General features: G+C 56.6%; 1 protein-coding gene across 4 annotated transcripts; it reads right to left on the minus strand.

Moving 5' to 3' along the window:
* Nucleotides 1-457: 457 nt before the first annotated feature.
* ACVRL1 (activin A receptor like type 1) lies at nt 458-20120 on the minus strand. 4 transcript variants are annotated; one of them, XM_036299444.1, is made up of 10 exons: nt 19676-20120; nt 9858-9925; nt 9143-9394; nt 8754-8962; nt 8414-8513; nt 7925-8071; nt 7342-7617; nt 6530-6727; nt 3642-3772; nt 458-2431 (listed from the first exon to the last, which is right to left on the minus strand). In XM_036299444.1, exons 1-10 carry the CDS (start codon nt 19693-19695, stop codon nt 2297-2299), a joined length of 1536 nt encoding a protein of 511 aa, XP_036155337.1. In that variant the 5' UTR covers nt 19696-20120; the 3' UTR covers nt 458-2296. The 4 variants fall into 4 exon arrangements, with proteins under 4 accessions (XP_036155337.1, XP_036155336.1, XP_036155339.1 ...); XM_036299443.1 differs by having other exon boundaries at nt 9858-9961; XM_036299446.1 differs by lacking the exon at nt 19676-20120 and adding an exon at nt 14428-14779.
* Between the last annotated feature and the right edge of the window lie 6275 nt (nt 20121-26395).

Genomic DNA, 26395 nt, shown 5'->3' on the forward strand with positions numbered 1-26395 from the left:
TCCAAGCCGCCTCTGAGTGAGGACGCGGAAAGCTGCTTCGAGGTGTGGTTTTTAGGGGACAGTACCTGCACAACAGTAGCACCGGGAGCTCACCCCCGCCGGCGCCGGGGCGGGGCGAGGAGATCCCCGGGAAAAGCCCGCCGATCCGGATCCGTGCTGGGGCGGGAGGGCGGCGGCCGCTGGGCAGCCCTGAGGCCAGCAGAGGGCGGTGTGGCCGGCGCCGCCAGCAGCCTGAACCGAGCCCAGCGTCTGAACAGAAATTTGGGGCCCTGCACGGGTGGGGTGGGGGAGGGGGGAGGGAGGTGGGGCGGGCGTGGGGTGCCTGAGCGAATTATGAGCTGCCAATTAAGGGCTAAGTCCCGGCAGGATACCCTCGGGCCTTCTCCCTCCCCATCCCCTCCGGTTCCCGCTGAGGCGGCCCCTGCAGAAGCACTGGCCTAGGAAGACTCACTGGAGCTCAGGATTCAACCACGGTTTTATTGAGGACCTACTATGTGCTAAGCACCAGCTAAGTGCTCTCACAAACAGTATCTCCAGGTCAGAGACTAATTTTGACCTGGCCCACCTTCCCGCCCTCGGGCAGAAGCATTATGCAGACAGCTCACCAGTGCCCACTTCCCTGCCTGGCCCCCTTTTCTCAACCCTCCCCCTGTCACTCCACCTCCTGCCTCAGACCTTCTCCTCTTAGGGATTTTCTAGGCTGTGAGGAGCTGCTGCCTTCAGTTTCTGGCTGTGGAGTCTCCAAAGGCGCCTTTTGGCCCCTAAATTCATGAGAGAGAACCTTTCAGGGCAGGACTGATTCCCGGGCTGGATGGGTTCCAGCGATGAGGAGACACGAAGCAAGCTGTCCCGTGATGATCTGGGAACCCAGCAGGTCCATCTAGCTTTCTGTTTTCGCCCAGTTTCACTTCCTCGTTCTCCCCCAGGACCTTGCACAATGCTGGGAGCAGGCCTGGGAAAGTGCCCTGGGTGATGGTGGAAGGGGCTGGCCTGGGAGGTTGCACTGGGTCATTTACATCAGGAGGCTGTTTCCCAAGGGCTGGGGGCTGTGAGCTCAGGTCTTCCCAAATTTGGGGCTGTCCTTGTCCCTAGCATGAGCCCCACCCCCACCCCCCCAACCCCCTAGCCCATCCACCTGCCTAGGGTAACCTCCTCAGTGCAGGGACATACACCCTTGACTTCCAAACGCCAAAGTTTCCCTGTGTTTCTCTACAACCATCAGGTTCTTTCTAGGCACACACTTTCTGGGGCGTGGCCCAGGGTGTGGGCCTGGGCCAAGGAGCAGTGGGGAGCAGGAACCTGGGTGCTAGAGGCTTATTGGCTGGAGTCAGATTTCTCCTGAGCCTTGGAGGCCCTGCCGGAAGCCAGCCTCACCCCTCTCAGCTCTGGGTAGAGAAGGCAAAGCCACAGAGGGGGCTAAGGCTGGCTTAGATGAAGAACCAGGTGCTGGGACAGTGAAGGCTCATTCTTGTCACTCAGCAAGCATCCAGGACCAGAGCCTGGGTCTCCGGCTCCCAGCTGGGCCCTTCCCACCCATGATTGGCCTCTGTGTCCTCTCAGTTATTCTGAAATTCCTGGGCCTTACCCACCTGACCTGCCACTTCTCCAATGGCCTATGACACTGCCACACCCACAGCAGGGCTCCTTGGTTTTAATTCCCCAATAGGTCAGCTAGGATGGGGTAGAGGAGGGGCCCAGGATGGGCCCCAGCTCTCTCAGGTAGCTGGTAGGCAGCTAGCAGGGGTCTTGTCCAGGAGACAGAGGCCCATGGTATCATGGAGCTGAGATACAAACTCATGGGTCCTGGGTGTCTGGGGCTTGGCCAGAGGCGAGGGCCTGGCAGGGCAGGGTGTCTACTGAAGGCTGGGCGGGGCCCTGTGCCCCGTGGCAGCTCCGGTAGGGCAGCGGGGTTGACCGAGGGCAGGGAGTAAAGTGCAGGACCAGGCTCTGGGCCCAAGAGACTGGGATTCCCTGGCTTGGCCATCCTGGCACTGGGGCCTCCTTTGCACTCTGTCCTGGGTGGTAGGGAGTGCACCCAGGGCATGGAGGTGGGGACAGAGCCAGGCGTCAGGGAGCCTGCTGCTCGGAGCAGGCCAGACAGTGGGGAGATCGGGTTTCAGCCCAGCTGTATTTTTGGCTGGATGGGTTGGGGGCAGAGCTGGGCAGGCACAGCTGCCCCTAGAGGGGCACCCCCTCTCCAGCACACACACACTACCTCCACCCAGACAGACCACCATTTACCGCCCACCCCCACACACACACTGCAGGCTGAGGAGAGTCAAGTGTCAGCCTGTGGCTAGTCGATCACTTTGGACTTCTCGAAGCTGTTGCAGAGTTTCTGTAGTGTCTTCTTGATCCGCAGAGCAGTGAGGCGGGCGGAGGGGTTGGGATACCAGCACTCCCGAATCATCTGAGCCACCCCTGAGAGGACCTGGGGGGAGGGAGAGAAAGGCAGGGGAGAGAAGCAGAGACATGGGTCAGGGAAGATGGAAAGGAGGAGGCGAGGAGAATGGCCCCATAATGGGGAGACACAAGCAGGAGACAAAGGACGAGAAGAGGGGCCATGAGAGTGTGAGAAGGAGGCGGAAGGAAAGACGGGAGGATGGAGGGATCCAGGCAGGGATGAAAAGAGTAAGATGAGTAAGATGAAAAATGGAAGAGGAAGAATGGGATGAGAATGGAGAAAGGCAGGCAGGACGGAGATGTAACTCATCTTCAGCAGCACTCAGTCCCCCTTGGTGAGTAGGGTCTGTGGAGCACCTTTCCCCACCCTCTACTGCCACCGAGACCCAAGAAAGGGGAGATATGTCAGTCTCGGGGCTCCCGCACCCCCATCAGACCCCAGTGCTGAGGGCTGTGTCTCCCAGCCCCACAAACCCTGGCTGGGCCCAGTGAACACTGGAAGAATGGGTGGTGAGCACTGCCCCCAAAATGCACATGTCCAGGGAGGAACCCACCCAGGAAGCTCAGATTTAACCCCCTCAAGCTGGTCCTTAAGAGGGATTGTATGCGTGTGTACATCTGAATGCATGTGTGGCCTTTTGTGGATATGTATGTTGTATAAAAATGTACATGTGTCTATGTATACATACATGTATGTATGTGTGTACATTTATTCATTCTTTCAATAAACATTCACTGAGCACCAGCTGTGGGCCAGGCACTGTCATAGGTAATGGGGAGATAAGGGTTACAAAGGAGACGTGCTCTTTGTCTTCACAGGGTCAGCATTCTGGCACATACTTGCACGTGTATGTATCTGTGAGTGAATATTTAAGTAGAAGTCTGTGCGTGCCTATATATGATTATATACAAGTGAGTATGTGTATTACAAAAGTATGGGAAGTATTTTGAGACAGATGAAAACAAACAACAAAAACTTCATAGTAAGAAATGTAGCAGAGAAACTCTGATTTCCCCAGCAAGGTGAAGGTTCTGAAAATCCCAGAATAACTAGAGTCCCTCTGGAGTGCGCGGGCCAGAGAGATGGGAGGGTGTGGCCAGGGAGGACCCTGGGATCTGCCCCCTAGAATCTATCCCGGGGAAGCCGAGGCCTCAGACACAAGTTCCTGGGCCCAGAAATTCCAGCTGTGAGCCGCCACCTCCCCACCCCACGCCATCCCAGCCCCGCCAGGCCTCACCGGATCTGCAGCCAGCCTGTTATGGATGGTGGGGGTCTGCTGGTCAACACACACCACCTTCTTCATGTCCTCAAAGCTGGGATCATTGGGCACCACGTCATAGAAGGGTGGCTTATAGTCCTCCACAATGCCTGGGAACCGGGGGTAAGGGGGGGACAGGGCAATCACTCGGGACCCCAAGAAGGCCCAATACTACCTAGAGGAGAGCCTTGCCCTCCCTCTGTCCAGGGGCCAAAATACCAGTTGTCTGACCATGGTACCCTTTAGAGGGACACTATAATGTTATAAATATATGTCTAATAATAATTACTACTACCATTTATGTTGCACTTACCATGTGCCAGGCATTGTGCTATAAATACTTTATATGCATTATCCTGTCTTTACAATAATCGTATGCAGTGGGTACTGTTATTACCTGTGTGTTACAGATGAAAAAAGTAATGCTCGGAGAAGTGGAGGCCAAGGTTACACAGCTAGTAATGGCAGAGCCCAGACTTCAACTCCTCTCATTGGATCCCGAGGCCAGACCTTGTTCCAGCCTTTCCATAGCTGCTTCCTACCCAGGCCCGGGCTCTGCTCCCAGGTCCCAACTATCACAGATGCCATAATTCCCATGTTTACCGTCCTAACTGCATTGCATTAAATTCTCACAGTAACGCTAGGAAGTACGCAATGCTATGGGAGCCCCCCTCTATAAGCCATGAAATTAAGGCCAGAGTGGTTAAGGAGCTTATCTAAATGCATAGGTAATAAGTGAGAGTTAGGACTTAAGCCCGGAAAATCTAACCAAAGGCCATGCTCTTGACCTCCATGCTACACTAAAGGGAAGGTAGCTGGTTGATTGTTGGGTGAGGGTGTGGAACCAGGAGAAGGGGGAGAAAACGTCTCTCTTAAAAGAAAGGAATTTTTACCCAAGTCCAAATAGCACCCACCCTTCTCAGGGATGGCACCCCCTCAGCCAGCACCTCCTATACCAAGTGCATAGTCCTTAGCAGGAGCTTTCTGAACATGATGCCTGCGGAGCTGCAGACGGCCCAGGCAGGAGAGGCCAGGCTCGGAAAAAGTGCCCCACGCCCCACCCTGCTTCCCAGGCCAGCCGTGGACCAGGGCCACACAGCCACAGCCACAGCCCTGGAGAGCCTGCGCCAGCTGTTCTCCCCATGGCGGGCTTCCAGGCCAGCCCCCGAGCCGCTCGCGCCCTAATCAGTGCTGCACAGAGGCCTGAGCGTGTCTAATGGGCCTTTAATCAGTGCCGGGGCTGACACCAGATTACAGTGTTTATAATGCGCCACGAATCTGTGTGGGGCTGATTCCCTCGCCCAGGAGCCTGCAGTCAGCCTCCCCTCGGCCCTGGCTGGTCCAGCCTTCCTTTCTCGCCGGCAGCCTGGTCCAAGGGGCCTCAGCTCCGCCAAGGTACCCCCTTCCCTAACCCCAGCCCCTAGAGCTGACTCTAAAAGCTCATGGCTGAAGGGGCAGGAACCTGAGCCCCTTGAGTCTCCCAGAGGGACTGGTTAGACCTCAGCCTCCACCCAGCGGTGACTGCTGAGAGCAAACGAAGCCGGGCATGGAGCTGGCCCCTCACAGATGCTCAGGAAATGAGAATGTCCCTCTCCCCAAGGAACAGAGCTCCAGTCATATCTTGAGGTTTGTCTCCAAGCTGTCAGGACTCCTGGCAGCCCCTCCCCATGGGCAGCCTCCACAAAGACTGACCAGCCTCTCCACCCAGTCCAGACATCACCCATCCTCCATGCACCCCAGGCTGGGAAGGCACTGGCCACAGGGCTGCCCACGGTATGGGGCCAGCAGGGATGAGGTCCCTCTGCCTGCTCCAAGTCACTCTAACTCTGAGGCCCCTGTGGCACTTATAGTAACAAGAGGAAGCAATAAGCAGGCAGTGCAGACACTAATGTATCTCGCATGTTTTGTGGTCAAGGAAACCAAGGACCAGAGAGGTTTAAGTAGCACAGTGATAAACAACACTGGCCCTAGAGCCAGAGTGCCTGGTTTCAGACCCTGGTGCTGCATCTAACCAGCTGTAATCCTGTGCCTCAGTCCCCTCATCTGTAAAATGGGGATGATACTGTGTCAGGGATTCATTATGACAACAATAATTGCTACTAATATTTACTGAGCTCCAGATCTGTCCTAAATACTTTATTTGAATTATCTCAACAATTGGAAACTATTTTTATTCTCACTTTACAAATGAGGAAACTGAGCACAGAGAGGTTAAGTAACATGATGATGGTCAGTGGCAAAATCAGGAATTGAACCTAGGCGGTCTGATTCCCAACCCACGCTCTTAACTACTGAAGCGATACCAGCTTTCTGCCAACAGGGACGATTCTTTTTAAATTAAATCTTTATTGTTCAGATTATTACAGTTGTTCCTCTTTTTCCCCCCCATAGCTCCCCTCTATCCGGTTCCCCTCCCACCCTCCATCTTCACCCACCCCCCTGTCCTCATTCATAGGTGCAAGATTTTTGTCCAGTCTCTTCCCGCATTCCCCACACCCCTTTCCCCCCCAAGAATAGTCAGTCCACTCCCTTTCTATGCCCCAAACAGGGACGATTAAATAAGACAATACATGTATATCACATGGCATCTGGCACATATTTAAGCTCAATAAATGTTAGCTGCTATTAATATTCCTGTTATTATCACTTACCCAAGATTTCACAGCCAGAATCACAGACTCACAGACTCAGATGAACCTTAAAAGGTTGCTCAGCTGAACCAGCTGGTGAGTAGCAATGAACGGAATACAGGCAGTGTGGCCCCAAGCCCCTCAGGCCACAGGCACCAGCCAAGCCAGGAAGCTCCCATCTCCTGCCTGTCTCTCCACTTGCACCCCCCCGCCCCCCTGTGCAGGGTGGGCCCTCACCATTGACGATGGTCCGGCGGGTGATCTCCCACAGCACCAGGCCAAAGGCCCAGATGTCCGTCCACTTGTAGGACTCGAAGCAATCGGTGCGGATCTGCTCATCCAGCACCTCGGGGGCCATGTACCGCTTGGTGCCCACTCGCGGGTTGTTGCCGATGTCCAGATAATCGCTGCCCTGCGAGTGCATCACAGCCAGGCCTGTGGGTACCAGGGCTGTCACTTCTGCTGCTCACCCCAGCCCACAGACAGGGTGGCCCCAGAGGCTGCGGTCCGGGGGCAGGGTGGGGCTGCAGGCAAACGGAGACCTGCTCTGAGGGGGGCTGGAGAACAACTGGCTCCCTTTCGTTTACTTGTGTAGCGCTCTCTGGGTGCCCAAGAACCCAGCGAGATGTGAGTGGGCAAGGCAGGCATTGTTACGCCCATTTCACAGAGCAGGACCCCAAGGCCCATGAGTAGGAGCGATGTGGTCAGTGAAGCCCGGAGGATAACCCGGTTCCTGCTCCCTGATCCTTTCTCCCAACTCCTGGGCCCGGGGTGGGGGGGGGGGGGGAGGGTGGAAGGAGTTTACGCTTCAAAAGAATGTTAGGCAACCTGTGGGGCTCTTGCGGAGGGGAATCGAGACAGCCAGCATCTCTTTAAGTTTTAAAGCGCCAACCAGAATCGCCGTGGTCGCCAGGCACGCACACAGACACCTAGGCGACGGTGGAGCCAAGTGGACAGCGCACGCACGGCCTGGGCCTGCGAAGGGGCCGCCCCTTCCCTGCCCCGCCCCTTGGAAAGGCCCACCTTAGTCCCCACCCTCCGCAGCTCACCCAGGTCTGCGATGCAGCACTGCAGGTTGCTCTTGACTAGCACGTTGCGGCTCTTGAGGTCTCGGTGGGCGATGGCCGGTTTGCCCTGAGTGCCGAAGATCTCCACGTGCAGGTGCGCCAGGCCGCAGGCCGCGGACACGGCCAGCCTCAGGGCCAGGCGGGGCTCCAGCGTCTGCCTCTGCAGAAAGTCGTAGAGCGAACCATGCTCGTGGTAGTGCGTGATGAGCCACAGCTGCGTGCTCGAGTTGCGGGAAGTCATGTCCGAGGCTATAAAGCCTATGGGCAGAGGGTCAGGTGGCTCAGCCAAGGGTTTAGAGATGAGGGAGTCTGGACTGGCCAGGGTCAGGGCTGGAGGCACAGGATGGACTGAGTCAGGGCAAACAGGGGCTGGGGTGGTGGCTGCTCTGGCTTTGGGCAGAGAGGAAGCCGGAGTCAGAGGTTGGTTGGGGCTGAGGCCGGGCTGGGAGTCCTTCAGGGTGGGGTCAGTGACCAGAGGCTGGGGACTCCAGCCTTGAGTGCAGGGGACGAAAGCCGGGGCCTGGCATAGTTCCCCCACCCCCACCCCCACCCCTACCCGGCTTGCCTAGGATGTTGTCGTGTCTGAGCAACACTGTGTTGTAGATCTCAGTCTCCCGGAACCAGGACTGTTCATCCCTCGAGGAGAATATCTTGACCGCCACACTCTCACCGTGCCACAGGCCTCGCCACACCTCGCCATAGCGGCCCTTTCCTGATGCAATGGCAGGGGGTGGAGGGGAGAGCAGGTCACACAAGCCCCTGGGCACAGTGGTCGCCAGCTGCACTGACCCATCTGCAGAACCCCTGACACTCATGCTTAACCTAATCCCGACCCCCACCCCACTCGCAGGCCACCCCCACCTGCCCCTTGTTCCCTACTGGCTTCTGCAGAAGGACCTAGCCCTGACCGGTCTCCACTGACTCTGTGCCCAGCAGAATTCCCATCTGAGCCAGGCCTGGACCCGTCTGTGACTCCAGAAGCCAAGAGCTCTCCTACCCCTCCAAGCTCATGGGAGCCCTTGGTCCCCATCCCCCAGGCTCACCCACTGCTCACCCACACACTCCACCAGGGCGACCTGCCGTGCCACCGTCCTCTGCACCAGGAAGGGGAGCCCCGAGCCACTGCCCGTTGTGCAGTCACTGTCCAGGAAGTCCTGAAGGTACAAAGAGGCCACTGAGAGCTGTCCCTCACCCAGCCCCCTTCTCTCTCCCCACCTGGCCCCTGCTACTGTGGCTGCATGTTCCTCCCTCACCCAGCTCCCCACCCACTGGCATCTGAGTGTCTGTGATTGTGCCCTTCTTGGCTACCTGCCATTCTGCATCCCTCCGATTCTGTGGCTTCTGCCTATTCCTCCCCCTGCTCCCCCCGTGCCCCATGTTCCCCATGCTCATACCCCCAACATGCTGTCCCCCTGCTCGGATGCCTTCAGGATGAGTCTGGATTCGCCCAGCTCGCTGTGCAGGCGCTGATGTTTCTCCTGCCTCCGCCGGACATGCCACAGGCCCAGGGCACCCAGCACCACCAGGACCAGCAAGGCCAGCACAGGGCCCAGGATCAGAGGCAGCGGGCTGTCTCCTTGCGGCTGCTCCGGGGTTGGGTAGGCTGCCAGAGAGAGGACACTGAGACCCGCTGCCATCGGGGCATTTCCCCTCCCGCGGCTTGCCGCTGCCATTAGGTCCCTGGGTCCTGCCCCCCCACCCTCCGGGCAGGCACGAGAGGAAAGCAGGGTGAGAGGGCAGGGTCTGAGAGGTGGGGTAGGTGGTGCTGAGGCAGCAGACATACCCTCCAGCTCCAGGGACACGTTGTGGTTGCAGAGGGAGCTGTAGCAGCAGTAGTGGTTGACGACATCAGTGGGGCGTGCCCAGCAGAGTTCTGGGTGCAAGTTCCCACAGCCGCGATGTTCCTGGGGGTGGCTGCCCTCCTCCCGCACCAGCACTACAGTGCACCAGGTCCCCTGGCAGGTAGGCGCCCTGCATCGTGGGCCCTTACACGTGCAGGTCAACAGTGAACCCCGAGAGGGCTTCACAGGGTCACCTGGGAGACACAGCAGAAGCTCAGTCACTCTGAGCCCAGTTCCCCAGGCTGAGCCCAACACCCACTGCTCTCTCCCCTCTGACCTTTCAGACAAACCCCTTGGGGCCTTGGTCCCTGAGTTCCACCCTCAGATTATCCTTCCCTCCATGGGGCAGCTGAGACGATGAGAAGCAGGCCTCCATCCCTTCCCTGACCCCAACACCTCCTCCCCAGTTCCAGGCCCAGCCCTGGCCCCCACCCCCAACCCTGAGGACTCTTCCAGGCCCTTCCTGCCAACATCCCCACTCTCTGCACCCCGCCCCCCACTCTCTGCACCCCTCAGCTAGAGCAGAAGAGGGTTGGGGTAGCCTGTCTCCTGCCCTCCAGCCAAGCTCCAAAGTCCCTTCTCCCCAACTCCTCAAACAGCCCCAGCAAGAGCTGAGCCCCTTTCTCCATTCAGGCCCCTGTTCCCTACAGGACTCACCCTGGGTCAGGTTCAAAGCCATCAGTAGCATCAGAAGGCATCCCCTGGTGGGGTCCAAGCTCATGGTCCTGGAGAGAGGCGCAGGAGAGGGGGTGCAGTAAGACCTGTGAAATGTGATCCCCTCAGTGTTTTCAGCCACTGACTGTGGGTCCCTCCCACCCAGAGGAAATCACTGGGAGTGTTTTGGGGGGGGGGGGGAGGCAGGCAGGGCTCCTCCCGACTCCACTGCGCCTGGCTTTGGGGTGGGGCCTGCAGGGGAAGTCCTGGTTCACTTCCCCATGGAAACCATCCTGTTAGGGGTAAAGGGTGGGGAGCCATGTTTAAGTGACTGAGAGCTTGGGGAGACTCCCAGCCCCATAACCCTGATGCTGAGCTACAACTGGAGGGCACAGAGGGCTCAGGGCTGGGGTGAAGGACCATCTCTTCAGTAGCACCCCCTTCTATCCTCTGCCTCTTGCCCATCCCCTTCCAGCCTCCCCCCTGCCCACCCATTTCCCAGTGCCCCCCCCTCCCCAGCCCTGGCTGCCTCAAACATAAACAGGCTCCTGTCTTCACTTCCTGCCATTCAGAGTCCCGCCAAGCTGGGAACAGGAATCAAGATTGTTTAGATTGGGGTCTGGATAGAACAGGCAGGAGTCACGCACAGCATGGAGGTCAGGACACATTCCCAGGGCAGGCCGGAGTGGCACAGGGTCTGGGGAAGCCACCAGCGGCTGGAACAGCCCTGTGACCGAATCCGAATCCGAGGGGACACCTAGTGACTCACAAAGCCCAGCTCTGTTAGAGATGACAGGATGAAGGCTCAGATAGGGGAAGAGACTTGTCCAAGTCCAGACAGGATTCAGTGGCGGGACCAGGAGCACAACCCCAGTGTCCAGACTCCCAGTCCAGTGCTCTTTCCTCTCTGTCTCCCAATCCAGGTGGCAGCCCGTGTGCGGGCCCTCAGGGCTGTGGCCACCACACCAAGCTCCCACAGGGCTGGCTCACGAGGTGAACGGAGCCCACTGCAGCCAGAGTGTCAGAGGCCCGCTCTGCGCCATCCCGGGCCCCTCCTCCCCCTGCTGTCCTGGAAAGGGTGGGGGCAGGGCCAGCAATGTGGGGAGGGAAGTGAAACACACGTAGACACGGAATGTTTGACCTTCCACGGCTGGCTACGGTTGACCTTTTCCAGAAGTTGGATGGAGAAGGTTAAGGGGAATAATTCTGGTCTATGACAGTCCCCAAACCTGGTCCCAAACCAACTATTGCTTCAAAGTTACCCCCTTCTTCATTTCTTAAAGGTTCAGAACAAGAAGATAAGGGCCGGGGCCGCAGCAAGAAGGACTGAGGTCAGACAGTAAGAAGGACTTTCTGAAAGGTGGCAAATAAGCAGGGGTTTGCCTGTGGACTGGATCCCCAGATAGGGTGAGGCTGACTATGGCCACAGAGGCTCAGAAGGCCATGGCCTAAGAATGGTGCCAGGTGAAGATACAAGATGCTAAGGCTCTGGGGCAGGATGGCTGGGGGCAGGGGGAGCTTTGTATGCCTCTCTGCTGGTGGCAGCTCTGCCTTCCTGCCTGGGCTTCCTCTGCCCCAGAGGCCCAGAGCTGGGGGAGGAAATGGAGCCCTGGGCTGCCGCAGCTGTGTCCCCAGCCTCTGCCTGACCTCCTGCCTCCTGCCCCTCCTGGCAGGCAGTGAGGACTCCAGCAGGCACTCCGCAGTGGGACTGGAGGCTGAGAGGGAGCCCCAGACAAGCTGAATTTGTCCACTGGGGTAGAGGCCGGAAGCCATCCTTGGCAGTAGCCTTGGCTTGCCCAGAAAGTAGCTAAGGAAAGGGTATGGGGCAGGAAGGAAAAAGTGGAAAACAATGAGGATAACTCTGGCATCCTCCTAGGATCCTTTACCCATACTCCACTTTTCTGACCATGCCCCAGGGCACCCTCTCACCTACTTTATTCGGCATCAGAATCACCTGAAGGGCTTGGTTAGAAATGTACATTCTTTGGTCTCACCCCCACTCCAGATCCTGATTTGGTCAGAATCTGGGATCTGCAAGAAACATGCTTTTTTTTTTTTTTTTTTTTTTTTTTTTATCCTCACCCCAGGATATTTTTATTTATTAGGGGGAGGGGGGGGGGGAGAGAAACATTGATCAGCTGCCTACCATATGCGCCCCAACCACATATGCAACCTAGGAATGTGCCCTGACCGGAAATCAAACTCACAACCTTTTTGGTGTACGGGATGATGCTCCAACCACCTGAGCCACCCCATCAGGGCAAGAAACATGCAATTTAAAAAGTTCCCCAGGGAATTCGAATCAGTGGGTACCATAATGTCCTACACCACATGAGATGTCATGCTTTCATTTCATAGGACCTGATGGTGAGCGGGAGTGGGGTGCAGAGGACAGGACTCTCACTCCCGTCCAGGGACCGCCCCCTTTACGGGAGAAGAAAGAAACACAGGCTAAGCATGAAAGTCAAGGTCTTGGAAACACTGTGGAGGGGGCGGGTCCAGGGCTTTGCTACTGACATCCAATCCTCCTCAAGTCTCCCAGGCCCAGGAACGGTACAGGGAGACCCGCCTCTGCTCTCAGCTGGGAGTGTCGGGGAGTAAAATTGTGACTGTCCGATTTCTACCTGTGCCCAGTGTAAGGTTAAGTACAGGAGGGTGCTGGCCATTCCAAACTCAGAGCTGACCCCGTGTGATTCGTCCTGCAACCTGACTCTAGCACAAATGGACTCCTGGGGACTGACGGTATCCTTTCGTTTCTAAGCAAAACTTCACGAAAGATCTCCTGCTGACAGTAGCATCACTGTTATTGGCCAGAAATCACAAATGCTAAACTAATATCAAACATTAACTTACCACTATGAAGTCCTTAGTAATAAGAGTTAACCTTCTCCGAGTATGACTTACGTGCTATGGACTGAACTTTAACGGTTGACCTCATTTAACCCACACAACATCCCAATGGGGGAAACTGAGGCTCGGGGGTATTAAATTTGTTGCCCGTAATCACCACGTGTGTCTTGATCCACATACATTACTGATCATAAATCCTTCTTTGGTCACTTTATTCCTCCAACTGTTTGGTGTTGGGTGAGCCCCACCAAGGAGGAAAAAGAGTGAGTGGGTCTCACCAACATTAACAGATTGTCCACTGCTGTCACCACCAGGTACCCGGTGTGGCTTTGTTTAGATGTGGAGATAGAAATCATGTTAGCTGAAGGCTTAGTCACAGGTGGGAGAACCAGAGTAGGGGGTGCTGGGAAGGTGGGTGCCAATCTCTGCTCCCCAAAACACCTGAGGGATTGATAGAAACTGCCCGGGTCAGACGCACTGGCTCAGCACAGCAAGGAGGCGCCTCACTCCGCCCACCCGCAGGTCGGACCCAAACAGGAGAGGCCGGACTGAGCTGCTCCCACCAGGCTGCCCGACCAGCTGCCCCTTGCCAGACACAAAGCACTTTCTCTGCATCACTTCACGAACCCTGAACAGCAGTGCGATACAGCACCACGCCTGTGCAGAGGAGCACCCAGGATCTGGCTCTGGCTCATGTAAACTTGAATTCAAATCCTGTCTCTGCCACGTGGAGCTATGAGATTTGGAACAAGTTATTTAAACTTTCTGAGGTTTAGGCTTCCCTGCGTAAAATGAGAAGAATAATAGTGCCCATTTCATAGGTATCATGTAGTAACATTAGTTAGCAGAGGAGTAAGTGGGACATAGCAGGCACTTAACACATGTTAGCAAAGCCCAGCCATCCATGTGCACCATCCCTGGAGCTTGGGACAAGCTGTTGCCGGCTGTAGGACGGGTATAATAACCCTTCTGCTACGCTGTGGCGAGGATTACACGAGAAATACACGTCTGCACAGTAAGCACTCAATAGGTGGCAGCTCCCTTTAACCCCCCAATGAGATGGAAGGGCAGGTCCTAGGACAAATGGGGCAAGGAGGGGTTAGAAAGGACAGACCTGATGCAGCCAGCAGCTGCCCATAAACACAGAGGGTGACAGCTACTTCCCACCTTGGCCCTGACCTCAGAGAAGAAAAGAGGGGCGCCTTCAACTGCACTGGCCTCCAGGGCGGACTGGAAACCTGGGGTTGCTCCTGCAGGGCGCCTGCGATCCCTCTGGCCTGCGGGCTGCAGGAAGGCCACGGCAAGGGGCGACCTGACCACGCAGGGTTAGAGGCTAGGCGCGGGGGCTGGAGTCACAGCCTCAGATCCTTAGCAGGAGCCGCAAGGGCTGGGCCGGCTCAAGGCGTTTGACCTGGACCCTGTCTCCCAGGTCGGCCAGCTGCCAGCAGGGACATGGGACCCGTTCTCCGTGGGTGAAGCACTCCTGCCCTTTCACGTGGGTTACAACCGGAGAGCAGAGACCCCAGGACCGGCCAGGGAGCCGCGTCTGAGTCGAGTCCCCGCCGGGTTCAGTCCGCCCCTCCCCGTCTCAGGACAGCTGTGCCCCCACGAGCTGGGCTGACCCTGCGGCGACCTCACCGAGGGGCACTGCCCCAAGGAAGGGCCACTCGGGTGGCTCAGGCCGCCCCCCCCCCCCCGGCCCCGCCCGCCGACCTCTTCTCACCTGCGGGCCTGCCCGGCGGGCGCTGGCGGGTGCGGGGCTGCGGCCGCGGCGGCACCGCGGACCCCGGACGGCGGGCGGGGGTCTGGGCGCGGCCCCGACGAGGCTGGGCCCTGGGCCGGGAGGGGCTCGCTCGGCGCTGCTGGCGCGGCGGCCTCCGGGACTGGGAAAGGGGCCGGAGCGAGAATGTTTCTTATTCCAGCGTCTTCCTGCTTGGCCCCGGCCCCACCACTCCCTCCTAATAAACCGTTTCCTATTGCCCAGCGCGCCGACGGGCCGCCCGCTCGCCCCTCCTGGGGCCGCAGGGCCCGGGCCTCCCCCGCGCGGCTCCAGACCCGGGGCAGCCCCCCTGCGCCCCCCTCCCGGCCCCCCAGCTCCAGGATCGCGGCCGCGCCCCCGCCCGAGCCTCCCACATCCGCCTCCCCGAGGGGGCGGGCCTTGGACTCGGCTGCAGGGGTCGCCTGGGTCCGGCCCGGAGCCAAAGGAGCTGGAGCTCCATGGGAGGCACCGTCTGAGCAGGGGTCGGGGTGGGGTGCGGTGGGGGCGCCCCCGGCCACTCGGGGCCGCGGAGGGGTGACCGGGCATCTTGGATGGAAGGGGTCACCGTGCGGAGGACGTGCGGGGCGGGCTTAGGGAGAGACGTGACCTGTCCTTCCCACCTTCAACCCCCGTCCAAGGGCAGAGCGTGGGCTCACGGGGGGTGCGAAGATGTGGGCCCCCTCTGCTCCCGCCCTCGGGGAGTCCCCACTCGTCCAAGTCCTCAGCCTCCTCCCTCTGTCCCTTCACCCGCCTGGTCCCCTCCCGGCTTCCGCAGCCTCTGCTCAGCGCGGGGAGAGCGGGCCCAGAGGGGCGGCGAGGACAGCCTGAGCCCCTCCAGCTGGCGGCCGGGAAGCCAGTGGCCAAGGCGCCTCTGGCCACCGTGGGCCTCAGGGGTGGAGGGCGAGGCTAGAAACTTTTGGTACGGCTCCCTGTGAGGCAGCCCCCCACCCACCAAAGGGAGCTTTAGCCACGGCGGCCAGAGCCTCCTCCGGACACTGCTGGACAAGGGGGCCCAGGCTTTGGGAGGGAGCAGAGTGCCTTCTCCCCGGCACCCTGAGAACAAGGTGATTCCTAGCCTCTTGGTTACCCACCCAGACTCCGAAGTCCGGGAATCCACCTAGTTACAGAAGCTCAGGCCACCGACACCTCCCGGTGCCCAGGTCCCCATCTGTTAGGTGGACATCACACACAGCCTCATAGGACTGGCTGAGTCTGACATAGGGTAGGCCTCAATGGAAGTGTTTAATTCCATGAATAAATAAAGAGGCTGAGGAGGGGTTGGTCTCAGCCAAGGAGAAAGACATGGGTATTAGAAGCAAGAGCAGACCCCTACGCTGGTGGGAATGCAGACTGGTGCAGCCACTATGGAAAATAGTATGGAATTTCCTCAAAATATTAAAAATCAAACTGACCCAGTGATCCCACTTCTAGGAATGTATCCTAAGAATACGGAAACACCAATAAGAAAGAATATATACACCCCTATGTTCAAAGCAGCACTATTTACAATAGCTAAGATCTGGAAACAGCCCAAGTGCCCATCAGTAGATGAGTGGATTAAAAAGGCCGTGGTACATTTACACCAGGGAATACTATGCAGCTGTAAAAAAGAAGGATCTTTCACCCTTTGAGACAGATGGAGGGACCTGCAGAGTATTATGCTAAGTGAAATAAGCCAGTCAGAGAAAGACAAGTATCACATGATCTCAGTCACATGTGGAATCTAATGAACAAAATAAACTGCCGAACAAAATAGGTCCAGAGGCGTGGAAACACGGCACAGACTGATGGATCTCAGAGGGAAGGGGGTGGGAGGTTGGGCAGAGAATAACCAAAGGATTTATATGCACACTAGAGGCCCGATACACAAAATTTGTGTGGGGGCAGGGGGAGGACCCTCCTCAGCCCAGCCTGTGCCCTCTTGCAATCCAGAACCACTCACTCCTAACTGCCCACCTGCTCACTCCTTACCGCTTGGCTCACTGCTCCTTAGCACTGCCACAGAAGCAGGCGAGGCTCCCGCCACCACTGCTGTGCCCGCCAGCTGTGAGCCCGGCTTCTGGCTGAGCGGCGCTCCAGCTGTGGGAGTGCACTGACCATCAGGGGGCAGCTCCTGCATTGAGCATCTGCCCCCTGGTGGTCAGTGTGCATCATAGCAACCAGTCATTCTGGTCATTCTGCCTTAAGGGTTGCTGGGCTTTTATTATATAGACTAGAGGCCCAGTGCATGAAAATTTGTGCACTCAGGACAGGGTCCCTCAGCCCAGCCTGCACCCTCTCACAATCCTGGAGCTCTCAGAGGATGTCCAACTGATGGCATCCTCTGCAGGAGGTGACCGGGCAGGCTGATCAGGGGACAGCGCCAGCTGGCGAGTGGCTGGCCCTGCCCCTTCCCCCTGATCGCCTTTCCGCCACTGCTGGTCACCACCACTGCCTGCCCCCCTCCGTCCCCCCGATCACCCCTCCACCGCTGCTGGTTGCTGCCACTCCCCAATTGCTGTCCCGTCCCTCTGCCCGCTGGCATGTGCCTTGGCTGGCCTGGTGCCTCCTGCTCACCAGCCCTGTCCTCCACCGACTGGTCATTCCGCCATTCAGTCGATTTGCATATTACACTTTTATTATATAGGACTAGGGGCCCAGTGCACCAATTTGTGCACCTTGAAAGGAACTATGGGCCTCGAGGCTGTGGTGGGCACAGGGGCGGGTCTCAGCCCATCCTCCATGCCCCAGTGCAGCCCCTCCCTTCATGGCCCCCAGCCCTCTCTCTGCCAGCAGCCCCGCTCTCACTGCTGCCACTCCCACACACTGACGGTGCCAGCCCCACTCATACCCACTGATGGCGAGGAGCAATTGGGGCTGGCGCCAGCAGCGGGTGCAAGTGTGGCTGGGGCCGTTAGCAGGTGTTAGCGGCAGTTGCTTCCCCAATCACCCCTCAGGAGCAGGGGGAGGTGGAGAAGCCTTCAGGAGTGATCGGGGCCAGCAGCCGCCACTTGCACCCACTGACAATGAAGAGCAATCAGGACCGGTGCCGGGTGCCGGCAGCAGGTGTGAGTGGCAGCTCCAGCACCAGCAGTGGGTGTGAGCGGGACCATTGCTGGCAGTGGGTGCAAGAGGCGGCTGCTGGCCCTGATTGCCCCTCAGGAGCACGGGGAGGTGGAGAAGCTCTGAGGGGCGATCGGGGCTGGCAGCTACCACTTGTACCCGCTGATGGGGCTGAGCAATCGGGGCCAGCGCTGGGCACCGGCAGCGGTGTGAGCGGCAGTTCCAGCACTGGCAGTGGGTGCGAGCACCAGGCAGGACCGCGGCACACAGGAGCAAAGAATTTTAAGTAACCATCAGAGGCTCGCCCCAATAACAGCGATCGGTGCCCCGCCTTGGTCTGGCACCCTCGCTCACCTGTTCCACCATCCCACCGCGACCAACACCCACCATGTTCCGTGGGCACCCCCTGGTGGTCAGCACACATCATAGCGACCGGTTGTTCGGTTGTTCTGCCATTCAGTCTATTTGCATATTAGGGTTTTATATATATAGATATGCATAATCAATGGACATAGACAATAGTGTGGTGAAGGCCTGTGGTGGGGTGGGAACTGGGTGGAGGAGAGCAATGGGGGAAAATGGGAGACATCTGTAATACTCTCAAAAACAAAGATTTAAAGCAGGAACAGACCTCTAAGGTGTCTTGCTCTAATATGGAGATTCTGTAAGATGGGCAAGGGACCCCCACCCTTTGACGGCAATGGAGGCTGGGGGAGATAATAGCTAAAAGCATCAATTGTTGACTGACCTCACTTCCTTTGCTGCAACCCTCCCACTCCACGCTGCCCCCCCCCCCCCCCCCCCGCCCCCCCCCCCCCCCCCCCCCCCGCAGCTGCTTCACAACATGAGCCTGTGAATTCCAGAACCAAGGCACACCCAAATTTCAGTGTCAGGACAGACTGGTGTCCTGCAGCCAATAGGAAGTACTATAGGATTACAGTGTCTGCTCTTTCAGATTATAGCGGCCACTTGGCACTCTATTAGCTGGAGACATGAGCGTGTGGCCGCGCGGCCGTCTTTCATACCCACTCTCTCCCCTGCCCTGCCATGGCTCCTGATAAACCTCTCCCAGCCCCAGCCCACGGATCTCTGTCCTGGGACATGGAAGTCGGGCTTTCCCAAGGGAAGCGTTCATTCTGAGACACACCCTGAGAACAGAAACATCACCGTGGACCGGAGCTGAGAGTCGCCAATGTGAGTCAGTGGGGGTGGGGGACTTTATCTGGAAACGGTCCATGAAATAGATAAAAGTGGGCACTTTTGGAGGAGGAAGACAGGGCCGGATGGGGGATGGGCTGCTCATCAGTGCTGGAGTCTACACTCCCCACCCCCTCGGCCCCCAGGCAATGAGTCCTCTGGACACTGATTCATGCTCTTGGGAGCTTCTTGTGAAACTCATGGCTTCCACAGCACGCAGAGAGGCTGGGGCAGGCATCCCAGGAGGGACAGAGCTGGAGAAAACAGTGGAGGCTGAGCCCAGTGAGGAAAGGGAAAAGGAATTGCAGACTGCGTCCAAGTCTACAAGAATTAATTACACAGAAGGACCAGCTGTTCCCCATCATCAGCGAGGACAGAACAAGAGGAAACAGGCCCGAAGGACTGAGATGTAAATTTAGATACTCGGAAGGATTTCCCAGCAGTGTGAAGCAGAGGCCTGCTCCCGGGAAGGGTGTGTGGGTGAAACCTCAAGCGGATTCTCACCTATGGAAGGCCGGTGCCCCGGAGCTGGCACGAAGGCAGAGGAATGAACAGCTTGATTTTTCAGGACCAGCGACGAGTGTTGAGTTTAAGTATCGCTTTTGCCACCCGGGCAGGGCCACCCCCACGGTTTTCACCCTCTGCAGATGCAGGGCGCCCCATGCCATCTAATGCTCTGCTGCTGCCATCTTGAAATTCTTAATAATATGTTTGAACAAAGGGCTCGGCATTTTCATTTTGTGCTGGGCCCCACAGATTATGTAGCGGGTTCTGCACCAGGATGAGTAGGAAGGAAAAGCAGGGGAGGAAATTAGCAGAGGGTGAGCTGGGCTGTGCCTCCCTTAAATGGCAGAGTGGGAGATTTAGGTCAGACAACCTAGGGATGTTTCAGATGTGAGAGACATGAACAGGAGAACAGGGTACCCGAGAAGGAAGAACTGCGTCTCCTTTGGAGGAGAAGGGAGGCAGATACCTGTGAAGTCCGTGTTCCATCTCTTCCACACAGAGGGGGGAGCCCCAGCTTTGTGGGCTGGATGCAGCTACGTTTTGCCTGGAGGAAGAAGGGGCCCCTCTGTCTCCTGCAGCTCAGGGCAGGAGGCGCCACGGTGCCCTGCGTTCCAGGCCTGGATCCAGCTCTCTGGGCCTCGGTTTCTTCCTCTGAACTCCGAGGTATTTACACTGGAGAGTTGCAAAGATCTTTCCCAGCCTTGTATGATCTTCTTTGGCTCTAAGATTTGGGAAACTACCTGGTCTTCAGGCCTTGTCACCACAGCTCAGTATGGCTGGCGCTAAGGTTTGGGGAGCGTGTGGACAGCCCAGCACCTTAGGAAGAGGCTGGCAGACAGGGGCCCGGTCGGGTGAGCCACCCAGTCACCTTCCTGCTCCTCTCCGGCTCCTCCAGGATGTCCTACAGGGCTCGTCCGCTCCTGGCCCACCCCTGAGCCCTGGGATGACTCATCTCAGGATGGGGCCTCTTGAGGAAGGGCTGGCATGTCAGGGCAGGAGTCTGAGATTACACGGTGCCCACACAATGCCTCGGGGTGGGTTGGCCTGCAGCCTGGGCTCTGATGAAATGCTGCTCCAGGACGGCCTCCTCCCTGAAGTCCAGCGACCTCTGGAATGTCCCTCCCCACAGGCCGCCTCGCCTCCAGGCTCTGACTCTCCCCTAGCCCACTGGTCCGGCCAGAGGAGGGAGAGGAGAGGGAGGGGAAGAGGCCACTTTGGAGCTGGAGGCGCGATGTGTGGACATCAGCTCCCATACCTGTAAGGAAGGCCTGGTGATACCGCCTCTGCCAATTCTCAGAATAAAAACAAAACACCTGGGAGCATCCTCTACCAGCTGAAAACCCACACGGATGTTCGGTTTGTTTTGAGGGAGGGAGGCCCAGCTGTGGGACAGGAGAAAGAGCATGAAGCTAGAGTCAGGAGGCCAGAGGTCTGGCTGTGTGATGGGGCCTCTGTTTCTTACCTGCTCAGAAATGGGGGCTGAATGGTGCCTCTCCTACTAAAAGCTGCCTGAGGGCCTTGTTATACAAATGAGTGTGTCACTACCACAGTGGACTTTGAAGTATGAAGCAGCCATTCTGAAAAAATATTCAAGGCATTCCTAATAAACACAGGGTAAAAATAAATAAATACATGAAGTTCTCAAGGTTTCAGCTATTCATTTCTCGGACATTTACCTCGATAACCTAAGTAATGTTTACAATGCCATCTCCAGATGTTGTTCAGCTTTGTTGAAGTATAATTGATAAATAAAATTGCAAGATATCTAAAGTATACATCTCAATGACTTGATATACGTATACATTGTTATTGTTAATCCTCACCTGAGGATTTTTCCCGTTGTTTTTCAGAGAGATTGGAAGGGAGGGAAGGAGGGAGGGAAGGAGGAAGAGGGGGAAGAGAGAGAAAGAGAGAGAAACATCCATAGGAGAGAGACACATTGACCCATTGCCTCCTGCATGCTCCCCGACTGGGGCTGGGGAGTGAACCTGCAACCCAAGTATGTGCCCTTGATCAGGAATTGAACCTGAGACCCTTGGGTGGTTGGGCCATTCCTCTGACCACTGAACCACAGCGGCCATGGCTTGTGTGTGTGTGAACATTTAAGTACTACTCTCTAAGCTAATTTGTTATACAATACAGTGAGTCACCATGTTTTACATTAGATTCTGAGATCTTATTCATCTTATAGCTGAAAGTTTGTACCCTTTTAACATTTCCTAGTTCCTCCATTCATCCACCCCCAGCTCCTGGCAACCATTTTTTTGTTTGTTTTTTTGTTTTGTTAATCCTCACCCGAGGATATTTTTCCATTGATTTTTAGAGAGAGTGGAAGGGATGGGGAGAGACAGAGAGAGAGAAGCATCGATGTAAGAGAGATACATCCATTGGTTGCCTTCTGCATGCACCCCCACCAGGGCGGGGGATTAAACCTGCAACCGAGGTACATACCGCCCACTGGAATCAACCTGGGACTCTTCAGTCCTTGGGCCAACGCTCTATCCACTGAGCCAAACCATCTAGGGTGGCAACCATTTTTAAAAACTCTATTTCTATGAGTATGACTTTTTTTACACTCCATATATAAGGGATACCATGTACTATTTGTCTTGCTGCTATTTATAGATTTTAAAACTTCATAATTTAGGTCATTTAGTTTCTCTTCCTCCTAATTATTTATCGTTATGTTGTTATTTTGTAATAATACCCCTTTAGTTCCTGTTCTATTAGGGTCACATGGTATCCCTTGACCCTTCCCTAATTAAGCATAGTGGCCCCTCCACCCTTCCCTAGAGCTGCAATTTTGTGCAAAAAAAGGAACATGTGCCAATTAGCTGAGGCACACAATCTCCACTCAGGATGGTGGGACGCCTGAAGGGCCTGATGAGCCCTTTGGATGGCACAGCAGTTCCTAGAGGCACCCAGATTTTGTCCACTAAAGAAAAGCAGGGCCTGCGTTTGCTGGGGTGAGGGTGGCCCGCGTTGGCCGGCAAGGGTGTGGGGGTCTGGTAGGCTCTGGGGTGGTGCTGAGCAGACCCTTGCAGCTTGGGGATAGAGTCTGAGGGGCTACGGGGACTATTCCCAATGGGGAGGGCTTGGTATTTGGACAGGATGAGGTTCCCAGGATTGAGGGCAGGTCCTGGCCCTGGCTGGGAGGCAGAGCCTTTGACCGAGGGGCAGCTGGCTGGGCGAGGCCAGAGGCCGGCGGGATTTCCTCTAGCTCCAGGCACTCGAGGGGTGGGACCAGCTTGTTGGAGCTGGACACAGGAATCTGCCTTTGTTTCCAGCTTGAGGGGAAATGCCATAATCCTGCCCCCTTCCCACCCGCCAGCATCCGTGCCCAGGCTCTGCCCTTCCCAGCGCCAGAGGGCGCGGTGCTGAGGGCCTACAGCAGTCTCTTGTCTCCAGAGCCCCCCATCCACAGGCCTCTGTTCCTCATTCCCCGAAGGCAAATCCCTGGCCCGGGAGCAGGAGATGGGCCAGATCTAGTGTCCAAGGCTGTTCTGCAGTAAATCGCCACAAAACAGTTTAGGTTTCAACCTGCTCACCTTTCTCCTCTTCCTCAGAGGGACCTGACTTTTCACAGCGAAAGACGGTACCTAGGCCTAAAGGGAGGACTTGTGGGCAGGCCTGGCCCTCCCTCAGCCCCCTAACTTCTGCTGCATGTGGTCAGACAGACTCTGACATGTCAACGGAAGTCGCACAGGTGATGTGGGCAGTGGATGACTAGGGGAATGCAAAGTGTTGGGGAGCAGAGGGGACAGAAGGACGGGCTGGGCCAGGAGCCCCAGGCAGCGGGCGGGGGGTGAGGGGGACCCTGTCTTTATTTTTTTCCTGGTCAGTGAGTCTATGTGCTGTGTACCTGTGTGAGGGTTTAGGGGTGCTTGTGTGTGTGGCCTCTCTGGCTGTGACTATGAGTTCATGGGCCAATGGGCCTGTGTGTACTTCTGTGCCAGGAGCCTGATGGTCCCTGTGGGACCCTGGCTGACCGTGTGTCTACATGTGACACTGCCTGTGTGACTGTGGTCAAAGCTTCACCGTCCATCCAACCCCAAGCCTCCTCCCTTCAGATTTAGTATCTTCCTTATCCATGAAAAGGCTTGGTCCCTATGAAAAAGGGGAGCAGCGAGCGGGTCTGAAAATCTGCATGAAGCCTGGCCAGGGTTTCTCAGCATAGCTGGCTGACATCTGATAGGGCCGGCGAAGGTCCTGAGAGATGGGGGTGAGGGAGGGACTGGCGGGGGAGGGGGGGTGAGGGGAGGGGCACGGCTGGCCTGGTGGTTGGTGTGGTGGAGATGCGTGGATGTGTTCAGCCGTTTGGAATGTATGACTGCTGGAGAAGAGGGAATCCTCTCTAGATGCCCCGTTTGGGGAAAAGGGGACACAAACCAATGATTCCCCACCTGGCCTCTGTCCTCCCTTGCCTTCTCTTGACTCAACAGGGATTTCCTGGGATGACTGAGATCTGCGGCCCCTAGAACCAGAGCAGCCCTGAGAGGAGGAAGGAGACGATAAAGGCCCCTCTGAGCAGCATGGACCTTGGTGGGGCCTGAATTCAGTTCCTTTCTGTACACATTTATTGAGCCTGTACGGGCTGGGCACTGAGCCAGGGGTCAGGAGACAGACGGGGTTTCTGCCCACACAGGAGTGAGGGGAGGGTTCCCAAGGAGTCCCCACACGCCTGGCTAGCAGCCCAGGATGTGTCAGGACAGCCAACCCTGCAGTCCCTTCTGCGGGAGCCCCTGTCTCCAGGGTGGGGGGTGGACACATGCTCACCCAGGGAGCACGGTGGCGGCTGTCAGTGCTGGGTGACGGGAGTGGGCCGCAGGGGCCTGGGGCTGGGGGCGCGGGACCTGCCTGGAAGGCTGTCTGGGATGAGCATGTATGTGTCTTTGTTGCAGGGCCCCCCAGAATAGTATCCTAGAATCACAGGGGAGGCCATGGGCTCCAAGGACACGTCCGCTGGCCTCCTCCAGAGAGCTGTCCCCGTGGCATTTCCTCACCCCGCCTCGCAGCCCAGTAACAAAAGCTCTGCTCACTGGGCGCCCAGCCAGGCCCCACTCAGTGCCTCGCATACCTCTCAGTGGTAGGTCGCACAGAAACCCTGGGAAGTCTTTATCATAACCATTTGATGTGACAGGTGAGGCTGGAAGAGGTCCTTGGCGGCAGGGATGATAAGAGGCAGGACCAGGATTCAAATCCAGGTCTGTGGGCTGTAGCAGGGCAGCTTCACCGTGGCCTGTGTTCTGCACAGCCCGAGCCTTGTCCCGGCTCCCTGGCCTCTGCGGACAAGCACTCAGTTGGGAAGCCTCGGGGGCTGGGCTAGGCGCGGGGAGAAGCTGGGTGGTTAGTAGAGAGGCTGACTTTGGCTGGCACAGGCAGAGCAGCCAGCAGCCCTTTCCTCTCTGGTAGCCTGCAAGGCTGTGAAGAGCTGAGAGAGGATTAGAGAGAGATGGCTGAGCCCGAGAGGAGGAAGTGCAGAACTGCAGGCCGGGGATGCTGGCTGCCCTAGAGCTGGCCGGGGACAGAGGGGTGGGTGTTCTCCAAGGTGGAGAGTAAAATGTCCACCTGAGGCCCAGTCCTTACCGCCAGGTCAGCCTCCCAGCCAGGGTCCACGCCACGCCCGCCGGGAGAGAGAGCCCCAGAAGGCTAGCTCTCTGGCCCTGAGGATGCTGTGGCCATCCCTGTAGGACTCAGCCAGGTGGACGTGGGCGGGAGGCGCAGAGGCCCAGTGCTGCGGGGGAAAGGACATCTTCGGCTTGAGAGTCCCACAGACTTGAGCTCCAAGTGCCACTTAGCCACTTACCAGTTGGTGACCTTAAGCAAGTCCCTTAACCCTCATGGCCTCAGTTTCCTCCCCTAACAAACGAGGTGAGGATTAAGTAGAACAATGGTGATTGAATCAGGACAGGTGCAGCGAGGAGTGCTTCATTATTTCATTTAGTTCTCACAACGGCCCTAGTAACGTTATTATTACTTCCAGCCTACAGAGGAGCCTTGAGGTTCAGAGAGAACGAATAACTTGCCAAGGTCATATGCCACCTTCTAGACCGTGGTTCTCCACCTTCCTAATGCCGCGACCCTTTAATACAGTTCCTCATGTTGTGGTGACCCCCAACCATAAAATTATTTTCGTTGCTACTTCATAACTGCAATTTTGCTACTGTTATGAATCGTAATGTAAATATCTGATTTGCAGGATGTATTTTCATTGTTACAAATTGAACATCATTAAAGCATAGTGCTTAATCACAACAACAATATGTAATTATATATGTGTTTTCCGATGGTCTTAGGCGATCTCTGTGAAAGGGTCATTCGACCCCTAAAGGGGTCGCGACCCACAGGTTGAGAACCGCTGTTCTAGACAGAAGTGTGTAACCACCAAGCTGTCCAAGCCTGTCGGCCGAGTTTCTTTCCCTGTCTGCCATGCCTATGCCGGCACTGGCTCCATGTGCTCCGACGTCAGCAGTGGGTGGGAGCGAAGAACTCTAGCTCCACCCTGAAGGCCCAGAAGCAGCTCAATCAAACCCAGTACCCCGGGCCCTTCCATAGCACCTCAACTCCTGGTCGCACTTTACACGTCACAGAGCCTGTTTACCCATATTATCTAAGGGATTGTTTCAATAGCCCTGTTTCCACCCATGTAACAAAGGAGCGGTCAAGAGAAATGTACGTGCCTTCTTAGGGATCACACAGGTGGGAAATGGCAAAGTTAACCGTGAACCCATTCCAGTCCCCCCTGGCTGCATTCAGAACCCTCTGGAGAGAAACCACACACTATCGTTTTCACCCCAGTGTGTGTGTGTGTGTGTGTGTGTGTGTGTGTGTGTGTGTGTGTGTGTGTGTGTGTGTGTGTGTGTGTATGTGTTCTCCAATTCAAAGAGCAGATTTATTTTTTAATTTTTCAAATTTTGGTAACACATGATTAAAAAGTCAAAACATTCTGAGCAGAAGAATTCCAAATAAATCCATAATTTATGCAGGTAGCCCACCACCAGGAAGATGGAGCATAACTCCCCACTCCGTAAGTGTGGGCTTCATACAGTGACTTCCTACCGAAGAGCACAGTATAGAGAGCAGGAAACAATGGCGTGGGAAATTGGACAGGTGCATGCAGAAACATGCAACTAGACCACCAACTCACACCCTCCACAAGAATAAACTCAAAATGGATAACAGACTT

The sequence above is a fragment of the Myotis myotis genome, unplaced genomic scaffold (assembly GCF_014108235.1).
Source record: "Myotis myotis isolate mMyoMyo1 unplaced genomic scaffold, mMyoMyo1.p scaffold_m19_p_3, whole genome shotgun sequence".
Classification (NCBI taxonomy): domain Eukaryota; kingdom Metazoa; phylum Chordata; class Mammalia; order Chiroptera; family Vespertilionidae; genus Myotis; species Myotis myotis.

Excerpts from the sequence above, each read along its gene's own strand:
- ACVRL1 (XM_036299443.1), bottom strand. The coding sequence starts at position 19,695 with ATGGAACACGGACTTCACAG. Across the intron at positions 8,963-9,142 it reads CGTGTCCCTGGAGCTGGAGG|CCTACCCAACCCCGGAGCAG; the intron begins GTATGTCTGCTG and ends TCTCTCTGGCAG. Across the intron at positions 8,072-8,413 it reads CGCCCTGGTGGAGTGTGTGG|GAAAGGGCCGCTATGGCGAG; the intron begins GTGAGCAGTGGG and ends CCATTGCATCAG.